The sequence below is a fragment of the Melospiza georgiana genome, chromosome 8 (genome assembly GCF_028018845.1).
Source record: "Melospiza georgiana isolate bMelGeo1 chromosome 8, bMelGeo1.pri, whole genome shotgun sequence".
NCBI lineage: Eukaryota > Metazoa > Chordata > Aves > Passeriformes > Passerellidae > Melospiza > Melospiza georgiana.
In genome coordinates, this window is record NC_080437.1 from 12524585 (window position 1) to 12545274 (window position 20690).

Below are 20690 nucleotides of genomic sequence, written 5' to 3' on the forward strand. Positions count from 1 at the left end.
AATCTCTGATGCCCTGCACACAGCTGCAGCAGCATGCAGGGAGGTACAGCCACACCTTTTGGAGTGCTGTGATGTTGGGCACTGCTCCCTGTGTCCCCATGAAAAGGATGGCACTTGCTGTGCATCTTAATGTGCTGCTGTAGATCAGCCTATTCCCAATTCATTCCCCAAAGCAGTTCACTGAAGCACGACCACGGGCTCCATCTTGCTTCTCCTCTCAGATATGCTCACCCTCTGCTCTAACTCCTCCACTCTCCCTTCTGTTCTGTTAGGTTTATTTTCATCACAGTTACAGAAGTTTCGTGCTGAGCAAGTAAAATGATAGTTCCTGTTCTAAAAATCTTTTGATGTTTCCCAAAATAACTTCATCCACCAGACCTGTGAACCAGACCAAAATACCCTTCCACTCGTATTCAAAGGCAGAGAAGATAAACAGTGCTATATAAATCAGATCATATTCCCCAGTGCAGAAATTCCTTTCCAATAAGTCTTTTCCTGGTATTTTACTGCTCAGATCAACACAGATACACACTGACCACTTTTTTTCTCCAGGGAAGAGGACAGTTTACTTGAAGCCGCAATCAAATGAATCACATTTCCACCTTGTAAAAATTTAAAGCAGCAAATTAAGCTGCAGATGAGAGATACATCACACTGTAGAATATTAGATTAACTTAACTTGAAGCAATCCATCAACTAAGAAAGGAAGAACAACTCATCCATTTATTCTAGATAATTTGTTTTGCTGAAAGGAAGGTTTTTCATGGATATCTGCAGAGAAAATAGTTCCTGCCCGCCTATCAGTCCTGGGATGTGTCTCCAAGAAGAGGCATAAATCCAGCTCAGGACCCCAAGTGGAGGCTCAGCTTTACCTCAGAAGCTGTGGAGGCACAGGGCCTGCCTGAGACCCAAGCACATTGTCCCTCTCAGCAGTGCTGACCAGTTAACGCTTCACCAGAGCTGAGCTTGTTCCTCACCTGAGGAGCAGGGACACTGCTGGTTCCTCTCACTGCCTCTGCCACTGACCCTCTACCAGGTTACTGATGAGATAGCTTTTGATTTTTCAGTTTGATGTAAACCTTTCCAGTGCAAAAAGTGGTCCCTGTGCATTTGTACAGCACCCAGCTCAATCAGTACCTGATGTTGGTAAGAACCTTGTGCAGTATCTCTTACAGAGATTTCCAGGATTATGTGCAAACAAAAAAAGCATTTTAGCTTGACAGGGCTGTTCTATAAATTTGGATTCCCAAACCATCTTATTTTGTCAATCTTTGAAACAGATTAGTTTGCATATAAAATCACACTTCATTTGGCACAGCATTTCCATACCTGGCTGCTTGTCAGTGCTTTGTGCAGTGTTATGAACCTCTGTTCCCCCATTAGTATTCACTGCAGCAAGATGATGAACAACACTGAAGATGTGTTTATCTGATGTGATTTCTTACTTGTCTTCACCCATTTACTATATACCTCATTTTGTTTCCTTTGTTGTCTTCAGTCTTTTACCAAGGAAAACTGCTAATTTTTTTTTTCATGATTACCATTTTCTGCATATCCATGAGCCTGATCCAGCTTCTTTGAAAAAATTCCTGTTGACTTCAGAACACCCTGGAACTGGCCTCTATGGAGAACGAATGTGTCTGGCATGCCTAATGCTGCAGTACCACCACCTACTCTTTCTCTCTGGTTCTTGTCTCTTGGGGCTTCACACTTTATCAGCTCTGTCAATAAAATGGTAACATTTACCCCCTTGCTTGCATTTCAGAAATACCCCAACCTCTGGCCATGCTGGCAGCATGTGGCAATCCTGCCTAAGCCTCAGCCTGCACTGTGACCTCAATAAACAGTGGTACCTTTGATACCCAAAAGCCAACAAGAACCAGCTCATCTTGTCTATCTCAGAACCAGCAGGAGGGTCTCATCATTTTGTGACATGCAGCTTAATCCATGACTGATCTTGGTCCCTTTTAAGCAGTGAAGCATACATGCTCTACTTCTCTATTATCTGTAAAAAGCGTTTTTTCCTGGATGTGACAATGCAAATGTAATGCAATACACTCAAGAATTTTCCCCGTTACAGGCTGTAAGGTAGCAACCTTTACCTTAGGACTTTTATTTTCCAATTCATACACAACTTTGCAGGACATGTAATTTCAATTGGAAAAAACAAATTATGCCAGAAAGGATTCAGCTCATCCTCCTCTCCCTAAGCCCAGCCAAAGGGACCAGCTTTTTAATTATCGAGCAAGAGCATCAGTAAAACATCTCCACCTCCTTCACAGGATCCTCAGGCTCCAAACTCATTATCAGATTGCTTTTTAAGAGTCAGCAAATTAAACTCCCTCCAGTGTTCTAATCACCACCGTGATTATAATTCCATGGTGCAGTGAAGTTTTAGGTCGCTACAGACTTGGAGCCAGTGTTACAACCACAGACTGCACCACACAGCCCCCACCAAGCAGCACCACACTGGGAAGCTCAATCTGCTTACTGGAACAATCTTTAAATAGTATTAACTGGCAGACAGCATTTCCTCTAGCTCAGACTGCAGCAACACTAGGGGTTGTAATGCATCCCAAATAGAACACAGCACATGCTTCGTAAGCTGTCCTATAACTGGCTCTTATTTATTAGAGATTCAACTCCCATAAAGTGGGATTGGAAAGGCAACAGGAAGAAAAAAAACAACTGTATTATTTTTCAAACCATTATGTTCAAACTATTGCTTCAAAACCAGCAATTTTTTGCTAACCATTTTTTTAAAGTCATGTTTTTAATAACCATTACAAAATGATAATTGAGAATATTTCAGAAGGCATTCACTTGATCAAAAAGAATAAGCCCGAGATGGTACCTTCAGACTCCAAAGATTCATTTACAGGAAAAGAAAAAATCCTCTTTTATATTTTAGCCACAGACTTGAAAGATGAATGTAAAGGGCTTGGACCATTTCTCAAACACTTACCACTTCCCGGGTGAGGTCCAGGTATGGATAAAATTTGGCTAGAGAACACTCTTAAAACCGGCTGTAAGAAGATGCCAACAGTAATCTAGTCTCTTTTGAAACTCTGTCCTTTATTAGATTCAATAACCACTCTGCTGAATGACAGCAAAAGGAAATTCACTAAAATTTGTTTTGGAGATCTTAAAGTATCTCTTCCCAGTGTGATAATTACTATGTTTCCATTTCTGTTAATGACATCTAAGAACTGGAAACAAAAGTAGTGGCGGAGGATTAAGTAATTATGGAGTATTAGATGCATTTGAAGAGCAGGGTCACAGAAAAAGGCAGGAGGAGGAAAGAGTGAGCATGCTGTGGGCTGCTCATCAGCTTGAAAGCTATAAAATATTCCCCATTACTCACAGCGTGGTAGCTGTAAAGGACACAGACTCACAGTACAGATCAGCTGCTCTTTGTTGTCCCCATTCTGGAGAGCTACAGCTTTTATGGGTAAGTAAAGCTCTTGTTAACTGTAGATAGATACAATCTCTAGTCTGTGCTTAATTTTCTCTCATCTACAAATTGCAGATGTATGTGACAGAAATAGAAAACTAATTTAGGCTAGTTTAAATATACAAGTGTAGTTCTATGATAAATGCAATACTACAGGTGACCTAAAATTCTTGTGTCTTCTATTTCAAACAATACTTAACACTTGAAGTCACATGAAAATTAAGGCTGGTTTAAAGAAAACTAGTAAATTATAAGAATGGGAATGAAAAGGGAACTTAAAGCACTGAAAAATGATGACTTCTTATGAAAGTTAAGCATTTGAAAACTAGCTGAAATTCATTCCTCTGTATTGACAGTACAACATCCATCAAAGCAAATATGCTCACATGTGCCCCTGCATACATGCTGCACTCTGCCAAGCACTACTGGCAGCACTGGAGCTGCATTTAGGTGGTCCAGCCTTTGAATACACTTCTTTATGACTCAACCCTCAGCACAGGGAAAGCTGGAGTACAAGCCCTTAGCTCTGACCTTTCCATGTGAAAGGAATATCTTTCATACTGGATTTAAAATATACCTTTGAGACTTTAATTTCCAGATCATTCCAAGGTATTGCCTAACTGGATCAAAGGGCTCAGCCTTCCACTTTCATTCATGTGATGAACTCACGTCACAGCTGGGTCTCGTGACATCAGCAGAACTAATCTTAGTAATACTCAATATGTTTAAGGGTGAAATAATCTCTCTTTAAGAGCAGTCTGACAACTGAGCTGCCATTTATAGTAGTTACCTTCCTAGTCAATTAAATGATTATTCAAGTCAAGCTAAACATTTCAGTAGTTTTGGGACACTGATAAAAAAAGCAGGTCAAAATTTAACGCAAAAGCACTTTAAATGTCAGAGAGATGGGCACAAAACATAAGTGGACTAAACTAGTACTAGACAAGTATTGCTTCTGGCTAAATGATCTAATGTACAGATCATTTCTATAGGACTGACTTCCTATTGCAATTCAGGTGGAGACAGCTGAACCTGGTGGATTGTTTCTTCTACTGCTACATCATTTATGTCTACCTGTCCTACTTTCTGAATGTTCTGCTCAGAAGGCTTATCCTTTTGATATATTTGCTGGTCGTGGCTCAAAGTTTTTATGCCCACTTTTGTTCCTGCTCTTTCCTTCCAGCCTGATTTTACTCACACATCACTGTTTCTGCTGCCCAAGTACAAAACTCTGGGCAGGATAATAAAAAAATGACAAACAGAAACCCACACATTTTTAAGTACAGGTTTGTCAAACTTATCTTTAAAAAAAACAAAACAAAACAAAACAAAACCATTAATTCCTGTAAAATCATATAACAATTTAGATCATTTTTAGGTGTAGGCTGTGCTACCTTCCTTGCAACTAAAAATACTAAAGCCAGTCTGGAAAATATTATAAATTCCTTGTGTGTGCAGTTTTCAGCATTCCCCAGCACCTTGCCATTTGCTTCAACAGCATTATAAACACATAATACATCAATACCGTAGGGAAAACCCACAGCTGCTGCTTTTAATACAAGTTGCTTTTCCTTCTCTATTTTAAAGCATTGTATCAGATGCACTTAAATAAATCAGTCAGCAAACTTATTGCTGTCTAGAACCTAATGAAAATGCAGCTACTCTTCTTCTTTAGAACTAGAAACAGACTGCACCAAAGGCAATAAAGCCATCCTGACCTGCCCAGGCTGCAGCAGGGCAGACAGGGCCCCAAAAGCAGTTTTGAACCAACTCCTCAAAGGCTCTCAGCCTCATTTCTGAGGTGCTTTGTGAAAGAAAGCTCTTGCACTTAAGGGTGAGATTGTGTCTGAAGGCTCATACCTGGTACATGTCCATCTTTTCTGTTTCTAAGGACTTGTTTGTATCACACAGTCTCCAACAATCTGGAGAAAAAAAAAAAAAAAAAAAAAACAACAATTCCCATCGTCTTGCTCTGTTGCAATCCAAGTAGCTTAATATCCATTTGCCTGAACTTATCATTCTTGTGCTTTGGGATCTCTCCACATGCATTTAAAAAAACCTAAATTAAGTAAAATACAGTGCTGCTTGGAAAGAGCTAAATTACCTTATTACCTTTTCACTACTCTAATATCAAAATCAAATTTTCAGGGGAAGCTGTTTTCTTATGGAGTTACAATTTAATTTAAATCTATACAGAAAAAGCACTTTAGTCAGGGCCCAGTCCAGGTAAGGACAGTGGCAGTATATTGCTGTTTATAAACTGGAATGGGGACTTTGCTATGGTCCTTTGTAGTTAAGAGTACAAAACTATATCCTGTCAAGTCTAAAAACATATGGGAATAAAAGCAGCTCAGCTTTACTGAAAGATCTGTAGAAACTCCTTCAAAAACACCAATTCCAGACAAGAAACACAAATATCCATTTAAAAGAAATTACCCCATGTTACAAATTAGAGAATATATTAAGACTATTAGAAATAGCAGAAGTATTTGGAATCAGTGCTGTTCAATGCAGATGTTGAATCTAGCATACCAAAACTATTTTATCCAAATAATTTTATCATTATTTAACTTATTTGTGCAAAAAAAAAAAAAGAGTAGACCAATAGGAAGAACTCTAGCCACAAAGAAATTCAGCCAAGGCAAGCTCAGCAAGAGAATCTTAGGACTTACTCAGACACAGTCCCTCCCTCCCTTTATTAAATGTTTCTTTTTCTGAAAAGCTCCTCCCACCCACTTAACTAATTTTGATATTAACACAATTATTTAAATAATTTCTAATGATTGCAAGCATTTCTTCCAGACAAACAAAATTGAGAGAAACCTGCCAAGAATCTTAAACCAGATAGTTCTAGGTAATATCAGAAAAGCTTGCACAGCATTAGGTAAACAATGAATTTGTCCAGGAAAATCTTATTGCAACCTCCAATTCCCAGCCAACACCAACCCACTTGTGCAGTAGAGCTCAAATCTACTCACATAGCACAAGTAACCAGTCAACATCATTAAAAATGTTGTTTTAAGTAATTAAATTAAGTTAATTAATTAAATTAAAACAAACAAGAAATTAGCCAGCAAAAAAAAAATTTAAATCTGATTTTCAAAATTACTAAGACTCCTGTGTCCACCTGCATACACTTAAAATCTGATCCTTTTTGCACTGCTGGGAACAAGCATAAAAGTAACACGATAGGTATTGAAAAAGTGTTGCACAAGTAAGCAGATTCTGCTGAGCAACTTGGGTTTGGAGCAGAGCTCTAAATTGTAGGTCACATCTTACAGAATTGTGTTACTTGCATTAAGCACCAACAGAGCTTATAAGGCCATAGCTTTTAAAATATGTGTCAGAACTGAGAATGAACTTTTTTTATGGTACAAAGTCTCTTATACTGCATAAAAATATTCAAACACACACACCCACTAAGCAAGAAAAAATATTCCTGACAGGTCCATTATGCAACCAACTTCAATCCTGTCTTCCAAGGATCCTCTTCACATCTCTCATTATGAAATAGGTCAAATGCCCATGTCAGGATCAAAGTCATAATACTCAGCACTACAAAATTTCAGATAGTGCCACAAAATAATTTTACATTTAACAGAATTTAAGCAAATTCCCCTTATGTCCACTTTATTCTGGAGATGTCTGAGATCAATAAGGTACCTCACTCCATAGGTCATGCAATGCCCATATCTTCAACAGTGCAGGAACAAAATCCTCCTCTCTCAATGGCTTTCTCCAGATCTTGACTGGAGTCATACAAGCAATTAGCAAGAACAAGACAGGCACAAGTTGCAGACAAAATACACTTTTTAGGCATAGTACCATAGAAGAAAAAGAGAAATGAAAGCCCTTTCCAGGCCTACAATATATCTTTGTACTACAGCTCTTCAAACAACATTTGTCACACACAAGAACAGACAAATGCTCAGGCCCATGAATTAACTTGCAGAGAAGCCATCATTAATTAAACCCTAGAAATTCAGGAATTTTAATCTGGACAGTGGAACCTTTGTGCTATGCCTGTTTAGGTGGAGTCAAGGCACAAAAGGCCAATAATTGCATTTGCTTTGTTATTTCCCATCCTTCCCATAGGTCTCCTGGCTCTGGGTCCCTGGTGGGGCCTCCTTGCTCTGCCAGCATGTCCAACATCCACCTCCTCTCCCAGCAGATTGTTTAGCAGGCAGAGCTGAGGGCTGGGCTGGTGCTTTCATAGCAGAAAAAAGGCTTCTGCTTTTTCACAGCTGTTCTTTTGCTTGGCCAAAAAGCCCCTTGTAGGAGTTGTCAGCCAAAGGAAATTAGTGTTTTCTCTGCCATGGAGTCTAATTGGTTTTTTCTCCAATGACAGCTCTTCAAGCTAAATTTAGGGAGCCAGGAAAATTAGACTGAATGTTATTTGGCTGAGACTATGGCCCACTTCCCATACACACATGATAACCATAGGGAAGGGTTCCTTTAATTCACTGTATGGTGCAAAACTTAAGGTGTATATTAACTGCATTATCAAAGGTATCTTTTGAGACCAACATCACTCAACAAATGCAGAAAACTAGAACTCCAGTGAGCAAGGCAGAAATTTCATTCATTTCCATAAATGAAGACAATTTATCCCCAACTGTCACAATTTGATTGCTTATCTGCTCACATGTAGCTCTGACAATTTACTCCGCTTTCACAATGAAATCAACACCTTCTGGAACCAAACAACTGTGAAAGAAGTTCAACTTTGATTTAAGCCATCAAGTATCCTGACCCCTTGTTTATTAAAAAAACTTACTTGAAAATATTACCCAAACACAAATTGTGCTGATGGTGCTGTACTCATTGCTTTTGAGCACAGCACATTTGTGGCTATTTCTGCAAGCATGACTTCCAGCCTTTGGCTCTGGAATTTCCTTATCTTACATAATAAATTGGAATATCTGGGAGCTCAGACTCAGTGAAGCTGGGCTATGTCCAACAGACCTATTCCCTAAGCACCAAGTCAGTTAAATTATCAGGCATGTAAAAAGGCACATACTTGTACACAAGTTTACAACATTGTGATACCTTTACACTAAAGTGAATTTTACCCCTATTGTCCATCCCTCAGAAAAGGAACAGGTTTAATGGAATACAATTAAGCAGCTTTTCATGCTCTTTAACACACACATTCTCCCTGACTGCACTTGGCTGGCTTTATTTTGACTTATCTCACTGACCTTTTTTAGGTTATCATATTTTTCCTCTTATCTGCTTTCAGTCAGGGTTCTGCAGCCATTTTTCTTGTTGACTCCACAGGGCATAACATCAGCCACAAGCCAAGAGGATCTGCTGCTTTCCACCCACAGCTTTCCCCAGACACACCTTTTGCTGTACTTCCTCCTTGGTGGAATTCAATTACCCAAGAATAAAGCCAAAAATTATAAAAATATAGAGTTGCTTCCCCCCTCCCAAAAATCTCAATTTCACAATCAATTGCCATTTTTTCTCACCATCACAATCTATTAATTTGGGTTACCACAAGAATATCAGTATCTCCTTTTACCAGGGCCTCCTCTGAGCCTGCATTTCTCTACTAGTTTTCTGAAAACTTCTGTCCATCTCAGTTTCTACTTTACTGCTATGTGATTTCTTTACCTCATTTTCAAATTTTAAAAAGCCATGCATGACACCACATCAAAGAGAACTTTTGTGGCTGTCCTACCTGATTTGTGACAATTAAGAGAATTTTAGACATGGATTATAGAAAATTTTTTAAATCATTGTGATTAATAGAGAACATTACTGTAAGTACTAGCCAGTCAGGCTTAAATTCCTGTCTTCATCAGCCCTTCCACCTATGACTCAGGCTAAACAGTGAAAATCTCCTTTAAAACCTGCTGCTTTCTCATGTTCTGTGAATACTAAAACGTTCAAAGGTCCAGCCAATGGGATCATAGGCTTTGAATACTTTAAGGAGCTCAGGATGGGCCAATGCAGTCCAGAAAGGCTGCAAAAGCAATAAGCAAAGGTTAGATTTTGGAGACAACACTGTCCCCTGTTTTCCAGTTCTATGCAAGAGGTACTTTTAGTGCACAATTAAGTATTTGGCCATTAACATTGAGAATAATTACCCATAGCCTAGACCAGAAGAAAAGAATATATTGGGGCAAATATGGGCCTTTTCAGATTCTGAAAGTGGGTGGAAGGAGATATTTCAATTCCCAGGTAATGACAGGGCTCCAGCCTTCAGTTCAAAGAAAAACTATACTCATACATTCCTACTCCTTTCCTCCTTGAAGAGAGCTGCTGAAGAATACAGAGGAACAAGAGTTAAAAACCAGCCAGGTCAGGAGTTGTTCATAATTATATCCCTTTCATCCTCAGGATATTAGTTTTAAATTCTCTCCCCAGGTCCTTTTTAATCCTGTGATTTTTCTCCTACATCTCATCACCCGAGTGCAGTGACAAAGACACAAAATGTATCTTTTAACATGGCCATAAGTGGCTTTCCATGGAGACATAGATAATAGCTTATCTGACAATTTTATAGGACAATTTATAGGACAATTTCCTTGCCATGGGTTTGAAAGTCTGAAGAGATGGAGGATCTTTTCCTCCAATACTCTACTTCATGTACCAAGATAAGATAGCTCTATTGGAAAGAATGTAAGTCAGCCCAGTCCCAAAACAGTTGCATGACTTTCTAGAGATGAAATACAATAATTCACCACTGGAGAAATTAAAAAAAATCTTGCCTTGGATTGAATTGTATCTTTCTCCTCCCTTCCCTGGTAACAAAATCAAAAGCAGCAGCTTCTGCTACCCTCGGTTACAGCAAAATGCTGTAATCATGGAGCTGCAGCACTCACAGCCAGCAGAAATGTGTTTGACCTTACAGGCTTTATTTGCTCTTAACACACACTCACCAGCCCTCCTGGACTTCTCCATCCCCAATTTACACCTTTATGTTTCATATGAAACAAATTTAATATCGCATTTCCAGGCAAGGAGACCTGGAGCTTTATTATGACTACTATACAGTAATACTTCTACTCAGCACACAGGTACATTTATTACCATAGCCTCATTTAGGACATGCCACAACAAACCAGGAATTATTTTATCTATTTCAGGGAAGAGCATTAAAAAAATACTGTGAGAAAATGGAGACTTTCAGCTACATGATTTTGCAGGTTGCCACACAAACATGAATGCAGGTCAACTATTATTTTTGCTTTAATTATATTGCTAGACAGACCTATCAGCTATTTTGCAGTATTATGAGTTGAAATTTAGTTTCTTCAGGCTACATCTTAGGCTTTTCAGCTATTCTTGAGCTGCAGAACTCTAGGAGCTTCTCAACCCTAACCCTCATCCCTCAGCTGTTACACGGGATACCTCAAAATAGAGACTTATGTTTCCTGCCCTGGTGATACAATAAATTTACCAAAAACTACATTCAAGAGAAGATGACAATTTAAACAAGAAAAAAAAAAATTGTGGCACTTATCTCTAGTCCATGTTCTGCAAGTTAAACTACAAACAAATTTAACATAAATACTTTAATGAATTTAAGTGTAATTAGACAACATGAAACTTCTACCAAAGAAGATCCCTGTGGAGTTGATGACTCTAAGTCAAGAAAGCATACCTGGGAAAGGATATATAGTGTCTGCTTTTACTGTTCTTTAATCATCTATTACCAGAGACATTAGACAAGCTAAATAGACCTCTATTGTGAGTAACTTCCTCATCTTTATACTCTGGAAAAACACATTATCTTGTTTTTCTGTTTTGAATAATGCTGATGATAATAATCCATGGAAGAACCCTCTAAAGTATACTAAATCTAAGTGACAGAAGATTAAGTTCAGTATGTGAAATTACTGAAGGATGAGGCAGCAAAACACAAGGCATTTGACTGGATTAAGTTGTTTCAAGCCCTCAAATTGGCTCATACTGACCTCACACTGCTCAAGACCCAAATAACAATAAGTAATACCATGAGGAGCATTTATGTTGAAGTATAGAATCTATACTTCCTCTAGAAAGAAAGAGAAAATCATTTCTACACATGTGAGCAGCTATAAAAAGGAAAATAATCAGAAGGCTTTGCTGTTTCAGAAGGGGCAAAATCAGATGCTGAAAGAGGGAGATGTATGGGATTCTCTCACTCCCTGAGGACTTAATAGGTCAAAACTAGCACTGGGAATTGACACAGCAGTGGTTCAAGGGATTCAAAGGGTTCACTCCAGAAGCCTCCTGAAGTTGCTGTGCTATAGCACGTTTTCTGCACTATTGCCTCTGCTCTCATCAGGATGAAAAAAAGCCAACTCCCACAGCAAAATCCTGGTTCCTATGTCTCTTACTCAGTATCTTGTGTACAGATTTATGTGTGAATTAATAATCTGTGCCTTCAGCTCAGGAAAAAGGCCTTTTGTACCTCAGTCTCAAGAGATTTCTAAACTCAGGCCCTGCAGGCAAAGAGTGCCCATTTCCCTCTCTCCTACGGTGAGTCACTACAGCTGATGAGAGATATTCTAGCAGAAATGCTGACTCAAGAGAACGCTCAATGTTCCTTCCGAAGATGTTTATTCTGCTGAAAGCCTCCTCAGGGGCCAGGGGGCGGGCAGTGCCTGCTGTGTGACCAGCTGGCTGGCCTGGCTGGCACCCTTCCAGCCTGGCTCCCTGCCACGCAGCCCTGGATGCCAAGAACCACTGCTGCAAAAACCTGAAACAAATCCTTCTGGTTGGCCTCTAGCTCCACTGTGCCAACAAGCTATTCCAGCACGGGATGAAACAAGATGTCAGCACCCCAGAATTTTTCACAAAGCAGAAATACCCTTTTCTGGTCAGTTTTAGTCACAAGCTGTATACGTTGTACTACTTTTTCACACAAATAACTGCGTTAAGTGTCTGCTTCACTGCCCCTCCAGAACCACTGCTGCAAAAACCTGAAACAAATACTTCTGGTTTGCCTCTAGCTCCACTGTGCCAACAAGCTTTTCCAGCACAGGATGAAACAAGATGTCAGCACCCCAGAATTTTTCACAAAGTAGAAATACCCTTTTCTGGTCAGTTTTAGTCACAAGCTGTATATGTTGTACTGCTTTTTCACATAAATAACTGCGTTAAGTGTCTGCTTCACTGCCCCTGCAGAAGCATCGATTTAAACACAAGGAGTATTGAGGAATCAGTCCCAAGCTGGTTATGTTAATCAAGTTTTTATGAATAACAAGCATGATAAAATTCTGAATCCCTGAGAAAAGGGTTCAGTATTTTAATACTGTTATAGTTAAATGCTGCTTTCTGTGAGCCTTTCAGAAGTAACTCTTCAGTCAGCTACTGCTCATAATACTCATTTTAAAGTACTACAGACTGAAACCAGAGGGGTGTTGTACAAGGACTTTGTCTGTCATCATGCATATGGTGCTATTCAACTACCTATTCCCTGGAGAAATGACAAAGCATCCAGATTTGTAGTTAGCACTGTACTGACCCAATGAGACACCAGTATAGACTGTCCCCTGTTATTTGTAAAACAACCTCCTCCATCTTAAGAAATCCTGCCTTTCCATAGCTTTATAGATCCTAATTAGAAACATTTTAGAAACGTATTTGCAAACATCACTATTGCTCTAATCAGAGAACACAGTACTAGGGGTCAAGTGCCAACACATTTTGGGTCTCGATAAGATGATAGCAGAATTCAGTAGATAATTCAATCTCACAGGCTTCTAATTTATTTCATGTTGCTCAACCAGCAGCTGTAGCCCACTCCCACTAGATCTTTAAGATCAAACCTGATTCAACTGTCATGTTGCTCAGGTGGTTTGGGCTTTTTTTCTGGTTTTTTTTGCGTAAAAAAGCTGCATTCTACTGTACTTCATTTACACAAAATGATTTATTCAGCAAATTTCGGCAAGTGAACTGGACCTGATGAATTCAGCTATTTTTCTGGAGATGGCAGCTTCTTTAAAGCACAAAAGTAAATATTTTTTTAAGTAACTGCTTTTAATTTTTTAAACCAAATAATTTCTCCTCCTAATAGGCAGTAACAGCTTTTAATTATGTTCTACTTCAACTCCCTTTACCTCATCCTTTTTTCAAAACAGCTCAGGACATTTCTGTTCCTCAGAGGTAAATTCCTGTATGCAGTGAATTCATGTGCTTTCATTTAAAAAAATCTCACATGAATTAATGGATAGATGAGGGACAGAGTGAGTTCATCAAACAAAAACAAGTGATCAATTATTAATCCTCATAAAATAATTTCTGAGGCATGATTCATGAGTCAGCATTTTCAATGAAAGCATTTGTAAAGCAGAAATGCTATTTTACTACAGTTTTGGTAACATTCTACATTTTATCCTAAATATTAATTGCTTAAAACATCAGATTTCCAGCAATATTTCTTACATTAATTGCAGCCACTTTAGGTCTTTTTGTTTTAGAAAGCAGATGGAGGAATCTTCATATTAAAAGGACAGAAAATTCCTAACAAAACAATAAAATAAATGGTAACCAACTGCCAGAACTGGATGCTATACTACAGAGCTTATAAGAGATTAAAAGATGATTCATTACATCATTAACTGTGACATGCAGAGCAGCACTGAGATCAACAACAGCATTAATGAAGATGGAAGCAGTAAAAGTGGGCTGAATTTACAAAAAAACTTCCAAGGAAGGTGGGAAATTAAAACGCAGAAGTTTGATCTCTGCACAGGTAAATTGTAGGATTATAGTAAAGCACAGAGATGCAAAACACAGACATCATGAAAAAGGATATTCTCTCTGACTTTCTTGGAGGTGAACTTCCACAACCTGTTTCAACCTGTCTCTGAACATATTTTTAAGGAGCCAGTAAGAAGGTCAATCAAGGAGAAATTGTTAATGCATTTCAATTTCTACAAAGCTTTCAATAACCTTTATCTAACTTATCTTGGGATATGAGAGATGATTATTTGATGAAGTCTGAAGAGCTGAATAAAGGCTGCTTTTACAAGAGAAAGGCAAAATTATTAGAGGTTACCTTTGCTGGAACCTGTGAAATTCAATATATGCATAAATGACCTAGAAATAGCAGATTTTCTGTAAATACTATGCATATTGACAGAGGAATTACAAAGGAGGACTACAATCAAAATCCATCTGATTATGACAGACATGGAAGATTTAATAGTGAAGGATAATTCCTTTCTCTTACAACAGCAACTCAAAGGCCATGAACTTTGACCTTTTTGATAAATATTTTAAAACAAAGGGAAGTATCTTCATCTTACAACAGTGAAACTGTGGGATGTGGAGATAAAAATTATGATTTATATAGGTAAAAAAATCCAAATAAAAGTTGATCAACATCTATTAGATATATATTGGTGTAAATACTAGGTATGTTTCTAAAGGCCAGAGTTGCCAGAAACAAAGGGAGAAGTATTTTACCCCATCTGTTTCTTGCATCCTTTCAGGGGCTGCTACTGGCCACTGCCACAGTAGATAGCTGAGCTGTCTTTATGATAAACAGGTATTTAGAAATGACAGGCTTGATGTGGGTCCTGTAATTATTCCTCTCTCCTCCCCACCTCAAACTCTGCCACAGTTATTATACATTAATTTCTGTTTCCAGATAGAGTTTATCCCTGCACAAGAGCTGTCTGAGAAGTGACCCCACCTTTGACCTCATGCTCTTGGAATAAATGAGCATATTTAGATCTTTACCCCACAGGAAATTTTTTTATATTAAGACATTAGCACTGAAAAGAACTACCACAAGGAACCCAGTATTTTCCATGCTGGCTCACCAAAGTTTTCTATCCCATTCTGTTTAGAAACCCTGAATAAGCACCTGGAATACCTTGGGCTTTGTGGAGATGACACAGAAGCTGAAGATCAGACCCTTGAAAGTTTGAATGGGATTCTCCTGGCTATTACTGAAGATAGTTAAGTATCACTCTGGATCACCAATTTACCATTTGCACAATTCAAAAGAACTCATGGCAGGTTTTGTTTATTGTGATATTCTCTATTTCAAGAAGTGATTGCTGCTGGAACTAGAGCTTTCCTCAGGCTGTGTTGCTTTCTTTTCTCTCTGTATAAAACTCACAAAATTACCTGTGACCAGATAAAGTTTCTGGTCACTAAAATACCAAAAGCTCCAGAGAAATTCCAAGTTTAATATTCTATTTATTACAAACTCCTAGGATTAATTTAGAGTGACCCTATCAGGTCAGGCATTTTAAAAGTAGTTTCTAGTCTACTTATACAAGAGTCCCTTAAGCCTTTGCACATTGTCCTAAAATGACATAAACCTGCATTTATTTGAGTCTCCTGGCAGATGGTGATTTACTATCTTCAGGCCAGCTGGCCATATTTTTGATGAAAAAAGGCTGAGGGAATTGTCTGTTCTAATTGCTAGTCTAATAAAAGATATTGTGCCTACCTACAGAATTAATTGCTAGGCCATGCCTCAGGAATAGCATCTTAATCCCTGACTTCCCATGCCTTATGCAGGCATCCTTTTATAGTCAGAGAAGATGAAACTGTTTTCTTCCCTGCCTGGCCACCCCCTGCTTCAATTCAGCATGAAGCAGAGTAATCAGCTGGAACCACACTTGCTGCAATTCAAGCAGATGACTGTGCCCATACATTCAGACTCAGACAGCCTTTAAGGACCTTGTTAAATTGGAAGCTTGGATCCCACAGATAGCTACTCAGAACTCTAGGAAACAAAGGAACATGTGAATAAAACAGCTGCAAACCTACTGCAGGTACTGCTAACACTCTTATCACTGCAGAGCAGAGGTCCTTCCACCTACTCAGAGGGAGTGGGATCTTCCCAACTTTGGCAAAAATCCTGAAGGGCAATCCACGATGTGCAGTGAAAGCAGCCCACGTGCTCTCAGAGATAGCCAAAAATGGTAAGTCATGCTCAAATATTACTGTGAGGCATCTTACAGCACATTAGCTTCATCTTTTCACTCTTTAACTTTGTTTCACAGCTACCAGCTGTTGCTATTGCAATTGTTTCATTCCCTCTCTCTTACCTACACAGAGGAAATGAAGATACCATGTATTGAAGCAGATTTGGTTCTAGCACTGATACCTTTGCTGGAGAGCACAGACCAAGAGATGCTGCTGCACGCTGGGAGGGCCATCGGCCGCATCTGTTACGATAACCGTAGGTATCCTCTGAAGGGAACCTGCTCTTCCCTGCCTCTAAGGCACCATTTTACAAGGCATCAGACCTGAGCACATCGTGCACCTCAGCCTCCAGTTAGGCATGCCATTCACAGAGCTCACAGACACCTGGCTGAATGCACCCCAAGCACTGCCTGAACTCTGGGATTCCCCCCTACAATTTTGACTTCAAGTGGCACATCTCTGTTAGAACTGATTTGAAATCACAAGGGGAGCAGAGCCTCACACATATCTTCACCAATTTTGCACAGTTGCCTTGGGTCCAAATCCTGAATGGCTTGGACTTCTTCCAAAGTAATAAGAACATCTATAAAGCAAAGCACTTGTTTAAAAAGTGTGATAGTAAAAAAGAGATTAAAAAAATACTGAGTTATTTATCTATGCAAGGAATAGTCTTCTCTGAGAACCACTGCTTGCATGCAGGAGATCTTTGTGCTCCAAATTCCCTGGATACCAGCTTGCTAGCTGGGGTCAAAAGTTCAACAATTTTCATTTACTTGCCCAAAACAGTTTAAGATTTTTTTATCTTTATCTCCCAGACTGTCCAAAATATTTACTGTATTCTGAAAGTAATATGGAAATTCTCACGCAGTATCTCATACCCATTACTCTCTCCCTTCAACCTATCTTCTCTAATCCTTCTGGTGTGGACTTGCACAACTTCACTTAGAAATTTGTGGGTTTGCCTCCTTCAGTATTCATATGGAATCCAAACATATTAGGTACCTGGAATAGATTCCACTAAGCTCCCTGCAAGTTACGTGTATTTGTCAGGGAATGACACAATAGTTTAAAAGAGCTGTTCCCTAAAATTCCGTTCCCAGCTCATGTAACTCCTGTGCACAGCACTGCTGCAGCATATGGCCATGCTGCACATCTGCTTCCCTTCTGGCAGAGCACAGGCCCAGCACAGATTTGCCAAGATGATTGTGACATGCTTTAATAAATCCTATTACTAACACTGCAATAAATGCACCAAAGAGAAGAAAAATTAACTTCACCAATTCCTTATTTGAATTCAAATTGCCTGTGCTGCAATAGCACCAGAGCCTTCCTGGTGTCTGCCATGCACTCTGTCACCCAAGCAGCAGCCCGGCTCTCAGCAAGACACTGCTGCAAAACCAGTACCATTGTGCTGTTAAGCAACCATCACTGTCCAACTTTGCATCTTGCACTTCTTGGCACCCTCAAAATCATTTCAGGTATTAACCTTTCATTAATTACAAAACAAGCTACAAACAGAAAGGAAACAGTTATCAAAGTTTTCCTCAGCAAGCACACGTGGATGGAGATAGTGGCTTGATACCTTTAGTCAAAGTCAAACCAGGAGGTTTAGCAAAAATCTGTCCCAAACTTGCATTTCCTCCACACTCATATCAGCCTGGAGGCACCACCAAAAGCTTTACAAATTCTAACAGTGTGAGAAAGAACCGGAGTACCTTGGTGCTAAGCATCTCAGTTGGACCCTTTCCACTGATTTCATCAGTTCCTGATTTAGCCACCTCTAACACCTTTGATTCACTGACCAGGCAGCCTTCAGGAAGAGCTGGTGAAGGTTGGAGTGATCCCATCACTGGTCCGAATATTAACTGACTATGCAGAGAGTGAACCCCTCGTCCACGTTGCTCTGTTGGCCTTGTACAATCTGGCAGACCTTGGTAAGTAAGGTATTCTTTAAAGGTTTTTTAAGTTTCTGCATGTTAGAGCAAAATATCTCCACACTGTCACTGCCTTTTCATGCCCACAGCTTTGTGGGCTTTGTTTGTTTTCTCCTTTGTTTTTGGCGTGGGGTAGGGCTGGTGTTTGGGCTTTGTTTTTAAAAACATTACTGATATCTAATAAGAAACTGGCCACAGGATCTGGATTGGAGAAATAACTACTCTTTCATGGAGTCCTCGCAATTACTTATATTACATTAAAACAATCAAGTTTAACAGCCAGCTTTTGACCCCAAATGAAGAGATGGCATAACTTCACATGATAAATTGTCAGTTTCAATTACTTTAGATTTGGTACATTAAAAGCTTGTTTATTAAAATTTAATTTCTATTTAATAATTAAGTTTCTATACCTTACTCAAACAGCTTCCATTTTCATTTACACAGTTTTGGAAGAGCATCTCCCATAATTTAAAATATATTTGCCCTATTTTACCCAAGTTGTGAGTACTAATGGAAGAAAAAGACCAAGTACAAAGTTATTACCACTCTCTATATATGGTCTGGCTAAAATTTCATCTACTTCCTCCAGCATTTAGGGGGGATATGCAGGGAAGGGGACATGATATCACACTGCCACATTATTTTCTAAGGAGGTCTGTCCTTGTTATACCTGTTATATCATTTAATACCATATTCAATTGAAATGTATTCTATGTCAAACAGTGGCAAGCTTTGCTAACATACATTTTGCAGATATGCCAGCAAGGCTAGAATCACCTAATCAAGGCAAAAAATATACTGCTACAGCAAACTGACATGTGCCAATTGTTCTATTAAATAATCGTACTACAGATGGACTTGTACGAGTCAGTGAAATTTAGCCAGGATAGATTTGAGACCTGTGAGGTCTACAGAAATTACAGAGAAAGAGTTAAAAAAACTTGTGGGGGAGAAGGGGTAGAGTTCTGCTGTCTCAGTGCTGTCCAAAGAAACAGAAGAGTCTACAAGAACAGGAAAAGCCTTCAAAGACAGTGTCTAATCACTTCAGATCATAGGGAGATATCTTTAAACATTTAATAAAAAAAAATTTAAAATCCTGACTTTATCACGTACACAGATTCAGCCAAGGAAGCGCTAAGCATGACAAAAGTTGCTGAACAACTGGTGAAGCAGCTGAGGAGAGCAGAGAGCCATGAGAGGTTAGAAATTGTCTTTGAAGTCCTGCAAGCACTTGCAGAAAATGGTAAGCTCCTTTTGGTCTGGGTGGAACAAGGGGAGACTGGGTATTGTACTGTTTTAAGCTCTGGGTCCCAAGTTTGCCATGGGATCCTGCTAACACAACCAGCAACCCTTTCAGGAGAAATAAGTCCCAAGAACACACGAGAACCAGGCCCAAACAACACATGAACAGGTGAGAAAACAAAGAAAGGGAGAGAGAACCATTCCACTGCATTTCAGTACATCCAAAAGACAGCTGATTCACACTTACTCTCCATGGTGGCCAAGAGGAAAGCAGCAACACAGAAGATTTTTTTCATTTTAAAGATCAGAACGATCAGTACAAGTACCAGTTCAATCCCTGTTTGGGCCACTTAATGTTGGACTCACTGCTCCTTACAGATCCCTTCCAGCTCAGAATATTCTGTGACTCTGTGAAGATGGATAATCTAAGCAGCAGCACAACCAGCACTGACACTGCTCCACTAAAAATACCTAGATATCTGGCACAGATTTTAAAGGCATGAGAATTCATGACTGGCAACACAAGACATGTCAAAGACCAATGCAGAAAGCTTTGCTCATTCTGCCTTGGTGTTATCCTAACTCCAGAAAGCTGTTACAAACAAAACCAAACCAGTGACTGCACCTGAAAAACAACTGGCTAAAGTTCAAAGCTTCAGCTTCCTAGTTTGAAATGCCTGCACAAAGCGCCAAAAACCTGTTAATGTGCTTTTACTGTGATCTCCACAGATGCTCTGAAAGTGCAGTTGGTGGATGCAGGTGTGCCAGAGGCGCTGTCTGACATCCTGCTGAGGCTCCAAGGCAGTTCCCAAGCTGAAGACACATGCATTGTGAAGGCTGCATCAGATCTCATTGTCTCTCTGCTCCTTGGAGGTAAAAAGGGGAGGAATATTACAGGCCGGGAACATAAAGAATCAACATCCAAAAGTCCCTTTAGTAGAAGAGTTTCTGTTTCTGTTGGTTTCTTTTACTTAAACAGGGACCTACTCACAATCCCTTTTATCATCCTTGCGGGAATTCTTCTGAGGCATGACACTTTCCATTTCTATAGCCCATAGCCCAGTGCTTGTGCCTAGCAGCAACTTAGGTTATATTACTGCTATGCTGTATTTTGGGCAATATGGATTAAAAAATAAAATATCAAGAACTGGCCACTTGACTGCATGCCA

General features: G+C 39.4%; 1 protein-coding gene across 1 annotated transcript in view; it reads left to right on the plus strand.

Annotated features, from left to right (window-relative positions):
• Positions 1-3310: 3310 nt before the first annotated feature.
• Positions 3311-20690, plus strand: part of LOC131086370 (rap1 GTPase-GDP dissociation stimulator 1-like) — a 31058-nt gene continuing 13678 nt past the window's right edge. Inside the window, 8 exon segments of the mRNA XM_058029358.1 lie at positions 3311-3394; positions 3397-3451; positions 15250-15360; positions 16216-16338; positions 16473-16598; positions 18148-18276; positions 19397-19522; positions 20251-20394. Of these exon segments, the coding sequence (XP_057885341.1) occupies positions 3311-3394; positions 3397-3451; positions 15250-15360; positions 16216-16338; positions 16473-16598; positions 18148-18276; positions 19397-19522; positions 20251-20394 (898 nt within the window).